The sequence below is a fragment of the Peromyscus californicus genome, unplaced genomic scaffold, assembly GCF_007827085.1.
Source record: "Peromyscus californicus insignis strain IS unplaced genomic scaffold, ASM782708v3 Scaffold_20__1_contigs__length_68692818, whole genome shotgun sequence".
Classification (NCBI taxonomy): Eukaryota; Metazoa; Chordata; class Mammalia; order Rodentia; family Cricetidae; genus Peromyscus; species Peromyscus californicus.
Genome location: NW_026294503.1, coordinates 21,380,739 through 21,395,548, shown reverse-complemented (window position 1 = coordinate 21,395,548; position 14,810 = coordinate 21,380,739). Strand labels below are relative to the sequence as shown.

At 44.0% G+C, this 14,810-nt stretch overlaps 1 protein-coding gene and 1 non-coding gene across 2 annotated transcripts in view; both read right to left on the bottom strand.

Annotated features, from left to right (window-relative positions):
• Positions 1 to 7,105: 7,105 nt before the first annotated feature.
• Deptor (DEP domain containing MTOR interacting protein) overlaps positions 7,106 to 14,810 on the bottom strand; it is a 152,237-nt gene continuing 144,532 nt past the window's right edge. The window contains exon 8 of the mRNA XM_052749203.1: positions 7,106 to 11,553. Coding sequence (XP_052605163.1) covers positions 11,425 to 11,553 — 129 coding nt within the window. The 3' untranslated portion in view covers positions 7,106 to 11,424. The remainder of the gene's footprint in view (positions 11,554 to 14,810) is intronic.
• On the bottom strand, positions 8,255 to 8,360 carry LOC128117254 (small nucleolar RNA U13). Its single transcript, XR_008220745.1, has one exon. It is a non-coding gene; the product is annotated as a small nucleolar RNA U13 (small nucleolar RNA).

The following is a 14,810-nucleotide window of genomic DNA, read 5'->3' as shown; positions in this document are numbered from 1 at the left end:
GTCACCTCAGCAAGCTTAGCTGCTGCTGCTTTCCAGGGAAAGGCTCTAACAACCTGGGAGCCTAAGGATTTGCCTCGGTTTTTATTTCGGGGTAAGTGTCTGTTTCAACAAACCACTTTGCCCTTCCTTTACCTCTGTGTTTTTGCTGTGAGCTCACTTGATTTTCTCTGGCCACCAAGGTTCTTGTGGCTCCACCAGATGTCAGCCTGACCTTGCTGGTGCCTTCAGGAGGCCCTGGGGAAAGGAAAGACACACAAGCCTGCCTCAGGAATGAATAAAAGGGGAGTGGAGTCTCAAAGAGGGAAACTGGACACAGTGTCAGCACGACTTCCATTTCAGGAAAGGCTAGGGACCGCTACAAATTTGGAGACTTTCTTATAAACACATACTTTTCTTTAGCAAACATCTATCACATGGCTGCTCTGAGCTGAAATATAAGGATTTCGTTCATTCACTTCCTAAATTTTGGAGCTTGGTAACGAGGCTAGCAAAAAAATAAATATATTCTGGAGAGACACTTAGGTCTCCCTGTGTTGAAACAATAGACCCCGAAGAAATGGAAATTTCCCCAGGAATCTCATTCTGGTAAAAGGAAAAGACCCCTAGACAGACGATTTCCCACAATTCTAACAACTTGTCAGACCACCTCATAGAATACCACTGAAGCCCAGATAATGATGGGTCTTGACTGCTAAGATATGCATAACCTCAGCCCTCTATCTAAATTCCAATCTTATCTCTCTTCGGGATCCTGAAGAGTGTCAGTTTTTATGTAAGATGAGATGAAATGCGTGAGAAATAAGAGGATTGGGTGCGCTCAGAACAGGAACTACAAAGGAAGCTGATCAAAGTTACTATAGTTCTAATTTTGAGGCAAAGAAAACCCTAGCAATGAGCAAAATAAGCATGGTGGAACTGTGGTTTTGTGAGGCATAAAGCATGAATGGAGCATCCGCCAGGTTAGAGAAATGAGCCCCGGTTCTTCATCTCACAGGAGGGGGGATGGTGTGGTCTCCAGCTGCAAATGAACAGAACATGGGAAGTGTTGGGATGTAGCTAGGTAGTGGAGCATTCGCCTAGCATGCATGAAGCCCTGTGTTCAATCAGCAGGAGGAAGAGATGGGGGGAGGAGGAGGGGGAGCAGAAACAACATTACTAAATCAGAGAACAGGGTCAATTGGCAAAGTGGCACACCCTGTAATCCCAGCACTCAGGAGGCTGAGGCCGGAGGGATTAGAGTTCAAGGCCAGTGTAGGACGCAGAGTAAGACTCTGTCTCTAAAAAATAAGTTTAAAAAAAATTTAAAAAGTGATTTGTTCTCAAGGAAAAACTTTCGTTCTGGATTTTTCTTCCCCATTAAGTGCATGCCCGTGACCTTGTACTCTTGATCCTTGCCTATAAAACAGGAGTTTTATGAGTATCTATGATGAAGTTGCTATAAATCTTCCACAGGAAACATTTAGCAAAGCAGCTGGCATATATTTATTATGCAATAAATATTAATTATTGTTTTATGTGCCAGTGTGGTGCTGGGGGTTAACCCTGAGGCCTTGTGCAAGCTGAAAGCGTTTTCTACCACTAAACTATATCCATTGCCCTAATGTTCCCTACAATTGCTCATTTCTTCTCTTTTTCTTTTTTATTGACAAGAGTCTGGCTGCGTATCCCATGCTGCTCTTAAATTCCCGATTCTCCTGCCTCAGCTTCCTGATGCTAAGTGGGTATTATCATGCTTGGTTTCTATTGGCTATTTCTAAGGATGTTTCTCCGACCTTAAAATAGACCTACTTGAACCAGGAAATGTATAAGGTATCTCGGAAGTAGTTTTTTTCTTGGTTTGTTTATAATATTCTAGTATGTTGTGCTGTTTCTCCTTTCGGACTAAGCCAGGAAGGTATGCCTGACAAGAAACAGGCAAAGACGCCACGGAGTGCATAGGGAAGAGGGAATGGATTGTAGCGTACTGTGATAAGAAGAAACAGAACATTAATGAAGTAGGAGCGGCCCCCTGCTCTTGAGAACCTTCTGCCACGTGAAGCACTAGCGTTTTCGCAGCAGAAGCAGCTCATACCGGCGGTGAAAATAAAAAAAATCTGCAAAAACAAGGGTTCTTTGTGTGCCTCAACTGACAGGCGTTCTCCGCTTCCCATGTGCCTTAGAGCTAGCTCTGCTTGCTTGTTTTTCTTCTCTCTCTGCTGTTACCTATCGGATCTGGGAGTTTCCCTGCTTAATATTTAACTAGCCTTGATGTTCCCGTGTCGCACAGTTCATGGACTAGCAGGGTTGGGCTTCAGGACGACCCGTCTGATTCTCTAGCTTACCCAGCCGAAGAAATGCACCGATCTGACATCATCTGCCCTCACTCTGTCTCAGAGACTTGTTCAGTATTAAAGTAACGCAAACTCAGACAGAGCCCCCAGGCCATCAGACTAGACCGCAAGGTGTCACTCTCCACCTTCACGAAGTCTTTGTTAGGAATTAATCAGTCTTTATGGACCCAAGCATGGCAGACTTCCAGAAATGGGTTTAATATTTAACCCCAAGGAAGCAAAGGACATAGAACAGGAAATACACAGTGCTAGGAAGTAAAGAGCGAGTCACACAGTGTGAAAGGCCAAGAAAAAAAAGAGTTGTCAAGTTCTGGAAGGAAGGAAAGGGGACCCTCGAGCCAAGTTCTTTACCCACATCTTTATTTTGCTGGGAGCCTTGTCAGATGTTCCCGGCAAGCAGCAGCCTGCGCTTCCACTTTCTGACCACAGAAAGCGTGTGTGAACAGAAGCACTGGGAGCTGGTTGGATTACGTCATCCCAGCGCGGATCTCCAACACCTCCAGACTTGGAGCCTCGTCCCCCCCCCTCCCCTCCCCCCCCGCCCCCACCCCGGAAGAATGGTGTCTCAACTAAGGTGTGTTCAGGACAAGAAACTTCCCTGTAATCGAAACTAAACCCCCAATATGTCCAGACTGTAGCTGTAGGATATACTATACTGCAACTGTACACATGTTAATTCTTTATTGCTTTTCTTTCTTTCTTTCTTTTTTTTTTTTTTTTCCCCGAGACAGGGTTTCTTTGTGTAGCTTTGGAGCCTGTCCTGGATCTCACCCTGTAGCCCAGGCTGGCCTTAAACTCACAGATTCGCCTGGCTCTGCTTCCCGAGTGCTGGGATTAAAGGCGTGTGCCACCACCGCCCAGCCTTTTATTGCTTTTCTAACAGGCTGTAAAACTCCTTGGAGTCTGATAGAGCAGGAAATAGATCTTGCTATGCATTTTTTTTTTGTGAAATTATTTCACAGGGAATTCTAAAGTACTTATTTAGTGTGTGCATGCATGTGTGGGTGCACACATGTCAATGCACGTGTGTATGGATGTCAAAGGACAATTTAGCGTGGTTGGTTCTTTTCTTCTTCCATGTGGGTTTTACAGAGGGATCAAACTCAGTTGCCAGGGTTGGCAGCAAGGCTCTTTCCCGGCTGAGCTATCTCACTAGCCCCACATTTTAAGTTCTAAAGGTTACATTTGGTTAGTTATCTCCACATAATTTTTAATTTTAGCTGATTAAGACTTGAATTCTGGCAGATGTGGTGGTGGCCCGCCTCTAATCCCAGTATGTGGCACACAGAAGGAGCAGGAGGGTCAGGAGTTCAAAGCCATCTTCAGCCTCATATCAATGTTGAGACCAGCCTGGGCTACATGTTTATCTCAAAACAAACAAACAAACAAAAAACAAAAATCCCAACAGGGGCTGGAGAGATGACTCAGCCTTTTAGAGCACTTGTTGGCCTAGGTTCATTTCCCAGCATCCACAGGGTCGCTCCCACTTGTCTCTACAGTTCCAGGGAGATCCAAAGCCTTCTTTTGAGTTCTCCATGCATCAGGCATGCATGCGATGCAGGCATACATGCAGGCAAAACATTTATACACATAATAAAATTTCAAAATCTGAAATAAATGAATGCAACAATTCTAAAAATATTCTACAGTTAAAAATAATACCCAAAAATACTAATATGATTGTCTAATATTTTTAACATTTTAAAGAACAATGAAAATTCTACGGCCGTCAAAATCTTGTGTGTTGATTGTTAAGACACTGCAATACAACTCCCTCCGGACACATGCTTTGGGGTATATATTGCTGAATTTCTATTCTATGACTTCTCTCTTGATGCCTGTGCTTAATCTATACTAAAGCCTTTTCTTTGTGTGTGCATCTGTGTGTATGTGTGTACAGGGGCTCACAGAGGTCAGAGGTCAAGCTTGGGTGCTGTTCTCCAGGATTCACCCATCTTGGTTTTTTGAGATGGTCTCTCACTTGGTTGGAAGCCAGCCACACAAAGCAGGCTGGCTGGCCAGGGAGCCCCGGGCATCTGCCTGCCTCGGCTTCCTGGCAGTAAGATTATAAGCATGAGCCGCTATGCCCGGAGTTCAAGCTCAGGTGCTGATCCTTATATGACAAAGAACTTTACTTTTAAATAAATAAATAAATAAATAACTCGAACTCTGTTTTGTACTGACTTATGCTAACATTCTTTTCTGTGTTCCAGAAACCCCAGCTTCCAATTCAGTTGAGATCTCTGAAAGACAAAATACAAACAATGACTAGGCAGCAGCTTCGGGCTACAGCTCTGTTCCCATCACACTTGGAAGGCCTGTTGATGGGAGAATAGATAATTTGTGACTAGGAATTTATAAATGTGTGAAAAAAAAAATCTGGAAAAAAAAATTTGATGCCGGATAAAAATCTAGGAAACCCTGGAAAATTACACCAAACCCTATGATCTTAGAATAAATATCATTTTTTTTTAAAAAAAATTAAGAATGAAGCAATAGGGCGGTGGGTGGCGCACGCCTTTAATCCCAGCACTCGGGGAGGCAGAGCCAGGCGGATCTCTGTGAGTTCGAGGCCAGCCTGGGCTACAGAGTGAGTTCCAGGAAAGGCACCAAAACTACACAGAGAAACCCTGTCTCGAAAAGCAAACAAACAAACAAACAAACAAACAAAAAATGAAGCAACAAAAAGGCAAAAGAATGGCAAATTCCATATTGGCCACCGTTGTGTTCTTTAGGGAAGGGGCGGGGCGGGTGGGGGAAGAATACAGTTAAATGTAGACTACTAGAATAACACAACACGAACAAAACAAAAACGTAAAACAAAAACTGTAAACCACTGTCAGCATTCTTGAGCTGGGCAGTGCTTTACAGCACTTTGCAACTTTTCTACTTGCTTTTGACTCTGTGGATAGGCTCCTGCTGGCAACCCCTGCTGGCCTCTAGCTCGTGGCAAGCTTCCTGCTCAAACTCAGCTTCCTGGAATACAGGCACGAGCCAATACGCCCCAGTCATAGAGTCTGTAATACCTGATCCGTGAAGGAAAGACTTCCAGGAGCCAGGCCCACAGGCGACCCCTTGAAGGATGAGAACGGTGGATGTAGGGACCTACTGACAGGTGTCCCTAGGGCCCATGTTCAGTGCCTAATACCCAAGTAAGGTTTCTTGAAGAATGAATGAACGAGGTGAATGAATGAAGTAGATAAGGGACAGAAAAATCTGTCTTTTGGTTGACACTTCTTAATGCATCTGAAAGGCCACTCTCTCCCACACTTGTACTTAACACAGAATTACGTATTTATCAACTGATTGAAGAAATATACATAATAAATTAGAAGCACATGGTAACACCTGCCAGCAATGACCTGCGTATTCTGAAGTTCCCTCAGACAGATTTAGGGTTTTGAAGACTAAGTAGGACTTTATGTTTGTGGAGTCGGAATAGTGCAGATTCTGGATCAAAATTATCCTGGGCTTTCTTTAGTCCCATTAGCATCCATTTATCATCAATCTTCTGATCCTCTGTCCTTTCATTTTTAAAAAATTGCCTATTTTGTATGTACGGGTGTTTTGTCTGCACACCCAGAAGACAGTATCAGATCTCATGGGGCTATAGTAATAGATGGTTGTGAGCCAATATGTGGATGCTGGAATCGAACTCAGGACCTCTGGAAGAGCAGCCAGTGCTCTTAACCACTGAGCTCTCTCTCCAGCTCCTGACTGTCCATCCGAAACTGTTAGTTAAAACCTGCGGAATGTACCCAACCACAGAGCTAAGAATGCCATCGGATGGAATCTGAGATCCGTAGCACCGTCCCCTGCTTTACTGTAACTGGTAACTGCCTGCCTGATGTTCATACCAAAGTACTGAGTAAAGGCACTGGCTTATGTTTTTCTTTTTTTAAGATTTATTTTGTGGCCCTGAGTATATATGCACACACACACACACACACACACACACACACACACACACACACACACGACACACTCATGTGTATGTGAGTGCTACACTTGTGTAGGTACCTGCAGAGGCCAGAAGAGGACTTAGGATTCCTAGGACAGTTACAGGCGCTTGTCCGCTGCCCAGTGTGGATGTTGGAACTGAATTAGGTTTCTCTGCAAGAGCAGCAAGTGCATGTAACCACTGAACTGTCTCTCCAGCTCTTTCGTTATGTGACAACAAAAAATTCAGGTACCTCCCCCCCCCCCCCCCCCCCCCCCCCCCCCGCATGCCACCCCCACCCTTGTGAAACATTGGTGACTTGAATCCTCGTCCTGGATCAGAACAGTCTCTTATCCCCTCAGGAAAACAAAGAGCTGTGCTTTGTAGCATCCCCTGCATAGGGAGACAGCAAGTGGGCATCAGACAGGTAAGAGGGAAGGTTTTAAATGCACTCTTCTTGCAAAAGACCTTCAGAAAATATCTGTCACTGGGCACACTCACCGGGGGACTTTTGGTTACTTTGGCAAGTAAGATAGGACCATGCGTCTTCTCTGCCAAGTCAGTAATTCAGCTTGAAGTGCAGCCCTTTCTTCAGGCAAAAAGTGACCCATTTGTTGTTTTTTGTTTGTTTGTTTGTTTTTGCTTTTTTTCGAGACAGGGTTTCTCTGTGTAGTTTTGGTGCCTGTCCTGGATCTCACTCTGTAGACCAGGCTGTCCTCGAACTCACAGAGACCCACCTGGCTCTGTCTCCTGAGTGCTGGGATTAAAGGTGTGCACCACCACCACCCGGCAGACCAATTTGTTTTAAAAGACAGAAAAGGTCAAAGCCTTAAAGTCATTTTTATAATGTAATATTTATTTCATGCTATGCCCTTGGGTTCTCGTACAATCATTTTCAGAATTACAGTACAGATTTAATAAAGATAGCGAATCACTCTCACCAAATTTTAAAATAAAGCTATATATTAAGTACTTTTAAAAAACTCCTTTAACAATACTATATGTGATCTCTGATGGGGAACTTCATTTTGGCACACAGCTCTTTCGTCCTTTTGGTACTGCAATGAAGAAATATACATCCCACCTGAAGTTCAGGTGACAGGAAGTCATCATGAATGTCAACAATCAATTTCCACCAGCCAGCAACACCAAAGCGCTCTGGAGTTATTCTCATCATTTATAGTCAAAGAAAAACAGAATTCTTGGCAGCCCGTAGAGAAGAGTCAGTACCAACAGTTTAAAACAGGCCTCAAAAGTTGATCATCTCCACAATACATTTGAAAGGAAAGATTTGGAAACTCAAGACTCCCAACTGAATGGAAAACAGCAATATTCTTAACCTTGGTGTTTGTCCCTCCAAAAGAAACCACCCGTCACATGATGGTATGACATTAGACACACATCATTTAGGTAAAGATGGCTTGTCTTCCTCATGTTACCTACCATTTCTCAACTAGTCTCCTTAATTATTATGTCTTTTGGGTATCACATGTAGCCCAGGCTGGCCTCAGATGTGGTGATCCTTCTGCCTCTGCAGCGCTGGGATTGGAGGTGTGAGACACTAGACCTCACAGATTATTTTTTAGATAAGGTCTCTGTGTGTAGCCCAGGATGGCCTCAAACAACCTTCTCTAGTATGAGTCTTCTTTTTGCTGTGGGTCACCATGCCTAGCTGTAATTAAACCTCAGAAGGTGGAAACGATGGCAGTTTTCATTTCAACAAAAGATGGCCTTCTAACTTACACATACAGTGCTGATTAAGAAACAGACTGTCCTCCTTTCCATCATCAAAACATAAAACATCACAAACATCTAAAAAAAAGTTTAGAACTTTTTACCTAGTTCTCTTTTTGAGACAAAGTCTCCGTAGCCCAGGCTGGCCTTAAGCTCATGGCAACCCCGCTGCCTCAGCTTCTCAAATGCTGGGGGGGATTATAGGTGTGAGCCATCATGCCTGGCTTTGAAAATATTTTTTTTTTCCTCACGTCAGACAGGTAATGTGCCAACGTCATAACAAGTTTTAATGGGCGGCACACATCACGTATGGGCGTGAACTCCCAATCATCATGCTTATGAACCAAAAGAAGGATCTGAAAATATTTTTTAAGGGAACAAGAAGGAACATGTCTAAGGTGTGCAGGTAAATGTTAACTCAGGCAGTAAACATCACTTCCTCTTTGAAGATCACAGATGCACAAATATACACGAAGACCAAACTCATTTAAAACAGGCATGGTCGCTCAGGCCTGTAATTCTAGTCCTCAGGAGACTGAAGCAGGAGGATTGCTATGAGTTTGAGACTGGCCTGTGTGTGCTATACAATAAGTTCCTGGCCAACATGGGCTATACAGAATAAGACCCTTGTATTTGAAACAAACAACAATAAAAGATGATATTCCCTTCCCTCACAGACACCGGGTGTCGCTTTTGTTTTTTGAGTACATCATGCCGAAGGCCTGCAGAAGGCTCCATTGTAACAGGGCCGGATGATGGGAGACTCAGAAGCATAAGGCTCAAGCTCCTACCTGACAAGCTTCATGAGTCTGAGTATAGCACAAGATTGTTCGATGACTCGTTGGTTAATCAAATGAATGATTAAACTGTGCTCCACATAGCCCATGGCAGCACTGATATTTTAGGGTCTACATACTCTGAAGGCTTCATTAGAAACTGGACTTCATCAACACTCCCACGCGACGGTTGGATCAGAATTTGAATCCATAGAGCCTGAAGCTTTCAATAGCTGCACTCAGCCAGCAATGGCTCCTTCTTTGCATTTACTTTTAGAGAATTAAAAATGGCCACAAATTCCATGCAAGTCTTCTCATAAAAGATGGTGTCTATTTCCCCACTCCTGGATTCTGGGCTAGTTTTATTTTTCAACTTATTTTTAAAGATTCATTTTAATTTGCATGCATGTAAGGTATGTACATGTATGTACCTGGTACTCAAAGAGGTCAGAAGAAGATGTGGAGAATTTAGGGAAGGAAGGAATGAAGGAACGTCTTTAGGAACCTGGCAAAGATTTCTCTAAGGAGATGATGACCAAAGGAGCTAAGGAGAATAATTTTCCTGGGCAAAGAGGGAGAAATAACACTCTAGAAATAAGATATCATGTATGCAAACATTGAATGCGTGAGACAAGGTCCTAGGGGCCACATTTGCTGAGGCAGGAGGACTAATGTGAGTTTTAGGTAGCCTGTGCCACAGAGTAAGACCCAGTCTTTAAAAAAAATATCCTCTGGCACTTGGCCTTTAAATTGGGGGTGAGAAGAATCAAATAAGAAAACAGTTGAACTGTTCTTCACTCCCTCCCTGGTGGACAGAAGGAAGGGCAGCATGGAGGGCAGAGAGGTGCTTCTGTGGTGTTCAGTTTGGCTAAAGGGGAATTATGGGAACTAGGGTTCAATGCAAAGGGCAGTGGAAGCTGAGCAGCAAGAAGAATGGAGCGCTCCACAGGCATCCTTTCCTCTTTTGTCAGTCAAGAAACACCGAAAGGCAAAAAACATCTAAGACTCATCTGGGGGGGTGGGGGGTGTTATGATATCTGAGTGTGGTGCTGTGAGTCCGTAATCCCACTTAGGAAGTGGAGGATCGGGAGCTTGACACTGTCTCAAAACAAACACAAATTAAAGCCATGTGGTCAGGCCTTCTTCTTAGTTGTTAGACTGTTCTGAGCATTTGATGAACCAACCTGCCTCCACTTCCCGGGTTCTGGGATTACAGGCGTGTGCTACCGCGTCTGGTTCAAAGGAAGTCTTTTCTAGATCAAAGAAACACACACAAGTGAGATGAAGAATTCTAACACAGGATGGAGACTGTAGTGGCAAGCAGATCCCTAAATGAGCAGCATATCCCGTGACATCAGAAGCCTTGGAAAAATCCAGGCTAAGAAGGCATTTTGAGTTTCAAGGTTGTCACACCGAAGCCAGGTCCCTTAGAAGGGGATGCTTACAAAGGGCAGTCATGTCAGAGGTTTGACTTGGTGTCTTCCATGGGTATGGACAGACCTCTTTGCTTTCCCACCCAGAATATTTCAAATGAACTCCAGAAATCTGCCAGAGCTGATTCATGGGGTGAAAGCACTCAGGCCGAGTGAGAGAAAAGAGGGACAGGCAGTTGGGGACACTGTCTCCTTGTCCATCTCCGCCACCCATGGCACAGAGTTTTATTTTTCACCTCAAACCATAACTGAAACAGGTTAAGCTGAAAATTGGTGATAAAGGCAGAAATTAAGGAAATGTCAGTAGCCAGGGGATACCTAGCAAGGCCCTGTCTAAGAGAAAAAAATGAAGAAAGAAAGAAAAAAAAAGAAAATGTAAATAGAGAGGAAAATAGTTACTTTGTGATGATGGCTTTGAAGCAGTTGAATGCTTAAGAAACTTCTTGGAAATTCCTGTTAGCAGGTCACATTCCTAGGGATGTTGCTTTCCTCTGAAGCTGTGAAATCTACACTTATTTAACAGCTTCAGGATATTTTTGGTGAAAATCTTTTTTGTTACGATGAGATCTCACTATGTTGCCCAGGCTGGCTCAACCACCAGAATTCAAGTGATCCTTCTCTTGCCTCTGTGTCCCATGTATCCAGGACAGCAGACGCCATTTCATTACTCCTGCCATCAGAGCACAATGGAAATGATGTAAACTATGTAATAACTATTCTACAAACTTCGGAAAATGGCATTTTCCCATGTTGCTATTTTGGCTCTTCAACAACTTTCCACAAACATGAAAACTGATGATCGAGGACTACGGACTGGGCTCTAGTAAGGCAACACCACCCCCTAGGGAAACTGTTTCCCTATCATCATCTACATTGGCACAAGCACATGCGTGTGCACACGTGTGTGTATGCTCGGTTTTTGAGACGGGCACTCGCACTGTGGGCTGAGGCTGGCCTTGAACTTCCAGCACTGCTCCTGCCTTGGCCTCCTGAGTGCTGGGATTATAGAATTGAGTCACCACACCCCTGCTGTGTTTTGTTTTTTAAAGATGTGTTACCCGGTTCTTCCACATTCAAACACTGTATGAACGTCAAGGTGTGTACAGACCGAGAAAAGATCGGTACGTTCCAATTATCCATTTGTCTGGCAGTCTTGTCATGTCATTGCTGGGTTGTTCTGGGATGGGGCACCAGAGGGGAAGTCTCGTGGCTCAGCAGTCTAACTCCTCCATGACTTCCATGACGATTGTCCTTGGGCCTGTCAGGATCAGGTTGCTCACGGTGCGGTAGTCTACATTCAGCACGTTGAGCCCGTTGACAGAGACGACAAACTGACAGACCTGGAGCAATGACAGAGAGACAGAATGTCAGCTTGGGTTGGGGATGTAGCTCAGTTGATGAAATACCTGCCCAGGATGTCCATAATCCCAGCACTTGAGGGCTGGAGGAAGTAGGTTCAGAATGGTTATTAGGCTATTTACCTGGGGTAAATGAGATCCTATCTCAGATACAGATACACACACAGACAGACAGACACAGACACAGACACACACACACACAGTTATACTTGTCCATTTTTTTTTCATAGATTTAGTGTGTGGCCCAAACATTATTCTTAAAATAGCCAAGCCCAACCAGCTAGCTATTCTGATTCAATAATTTCTAAAAGGACACTCTTTTTCTACAGGGCAGAAGGACAGAAAAAGCATGTATTTTAATTTTTTATAAAAATTGGGCTTAAATCCTAACTCTGAATCTTCTTAGCTTATACTCATTATTTATATTTCTAAGCTTTATTTCCATATAACCAGTATGGTTAGCCACCTCATATGACTGTTGCAAGAATTGAGACAGAGTGCATGAGGCTTCTATTATAGTGGGCTAACCTATGGGGATTCACTGTCTTGTAGTTGTTGTGCTTACAACTGTAATTATTTGTATGGATTTGGTGTATATTGCCCCCTCCTCTTCTACACCTGTTGCTCCTACGTGATTGTTAGTAGTGCTTCCTTTCACTTACCAAAATCTCCAACTAATAATAATCTTTACATGTCTCCCTGTTTCCCATCCTTAGGAACATGAAGAAGCTACTGAAAATGAGTGTATAATAGAGTTACGAGTATCACTCCACAATGGCTGGTCAGCCAGTCTAGCCCAAAATGGTTAGCACCAGGTTCAGGGAGAAATCCTGTCTCAAAAATTATATGGAGAGTGATAGAGGAAGATAACTGATGTTGCCCTCCAACCTCCTTATGTACATAAACTAGCTAGAGTGTACACACACACATACACACACACACACACACACACACACACACACACACACACACACACACACAAAACAGAGAGAGAGACAGAGACAGAGACAGAGATGGGCAGAGACAGACAAAGAAAAAAAAGAAGGATGCTCATGTTTTAAAGTGCCCACCATCCTGGCATGAGGACCAGAGTCTGGATCCCCAGGAACCCACATGTTGTGGTTTGAATAATAATGGCACCCACAGGCTCATATACTTGAATGCTTAGTCATCAAGGAGTGGCACTGTTTTAAAGGATTAGAAGGATTAGGCAGTGTGGCCTTGTTGGAGTCGGTATGGCCTTATTGGAAGAAGTGTGTCACTGGGGGGTGGGCTCTGAGGTTTCAAAAACCCCAAGCGAGGACCAGTGGTGTATTCTCTCCTCTCTCGGCCTGTGAACCAGGATGTGGCTCTCAGCTACTGCTCCAGTACCATGTGTGCTGCCATGCTCCTTGACATGATGATAACGGGCTAAGTCTCGGAAACTGCAAGCAAGCTCCCAACTAAATGCTTTCTTTTGTAAGAGTTGCCTTGGTCATGGTGTCTCTTCACAGCAACAGAACAGTGACTAAGACATCATGTAAATGCCAGGGGTGTGTGGTGGCTCACCTATAACCCCGGCATGCGGAAGGCAGAAACAAGGATTCCTGAAACAATCTGGCTAGTCAGATGAGCTGTATCTGAGTTCTGGGTTGTCTCAATGAGTAGGATGAAGAGTGATTGAAGTAGTGGACTCCTGATATCAATCAACTTTGGGTCTTCAGAGGCACGTGCAACAATACACAGACAGACAGACAGACAGACACACACACACACACACACAAAGAGGAGGGCAAAAGTCAGTCAGTGGGAGGAAGGGAAAGGAGTGAGAGAGGAACAGATGGGATGCAGAACCTTCAGGTGGGATGATTTGGCTCTCACCATCCCAAGCCTGTAAGTGCACTGCTTGGACAGTTACCATGCATGCCTGTGAGAAATATTAATTCAGCGTTGGAAACTCAACTAAAGAATTTGGGAAATACCAAAACCTTTGGGAACCCACCATTTCCTTTTTTTATTGATTTCTGGCAAAGTAATGTCAATATAAACTTAAACTTAAAATCAAGTCCCAAAATATCTATACCTATTGCCTCTGTAGACCCAAGCTGGAAAACATCAGAATCACAGCTTTGTTTCTGATGTTTAAAAAAAAGTTATAGGATTTGGAATCCTAAAGTAGGGATTTATGGCCTATGTCCCTTTGATGAGGGCCTTAATCAAAACAGGTCACTTCTCTTCTCTCTCATGTGCTTCATGATGTAAATATGCCTCATTTGGAGCTAGGGGTATAGCTCAGTTGGGAGAGCACTTGCCTCACATACATGGAGTGAGTCCTAGGCTTGAATCCCAGGACCATATAAACTCATTGTGGTAACATGCACACGTAACCAGCACCTGGGAGTGGAGGCTGGAGGATTGGGTCAGAAGTTAAAGATTAACCGTGGCTGGTTGGAGGCCAGCCTGGGCTACATGAGACTCGGCCTCAAAACAGAAATGAAAATAAATAAGCATTACATATTTGTAAAATTGACAGGTAAAAAATGTATATTCCGCCGGGCGGTGGTGGCGCACGCCTTTAATCCCAGCACTCGGGAGGCAGAGCCAGGTGGATCTCTGTGAGTTCGAGGCCAGCCTGGGCTACCAAGCGATTCCCAGGAAAGGCGCAAAGCTACACAGAGAAACCCTGTCTCGAAAAACGAAAAAAAAAAAAAAAAAATGTATATTCCACACAAGTTTAAACTACACAATGAATTTAAAGCATTCTGGAAGACATCACGCAAACACTAGGTTTATTGATTCCTCTCTCTTTAAAAATGGCCATTTACTAGCCAGAGGTGGTGGCCTATGCCTTTAATCTCAGCACTCAGGAGGCAGAGGCAGGTAGATCTCTGTGACTTCGATGCCAGCCTGGTCTATAGTGTGAGCTCCAGGACAGCCAGCACTACCCAGAGAAGTCCTGTCTCAGAAAAGAAAAGGGGGGCGGGCAGGCGGGGGGATCATTTCCTTTATGACTACATGAGTAGAAAGTGTAATGTGGTAAGCAGAATCATATTTCTTCCGTAAACATGAACCCTGACATTTCCACTGCTTAACCTTTGTTACTGAGGTATCTTACACGCAATCACCATTTCTCCCTTCCTACTCCCAAAGTTGGTCATCAAGAATTCAGGGCACGTCTGGAGGGTAATCAGCAGTTTTCAACCACAGTCAAGGTCATAGTGATAACTGAGGTCACACTGCCTGATCACAACTCACCCAGA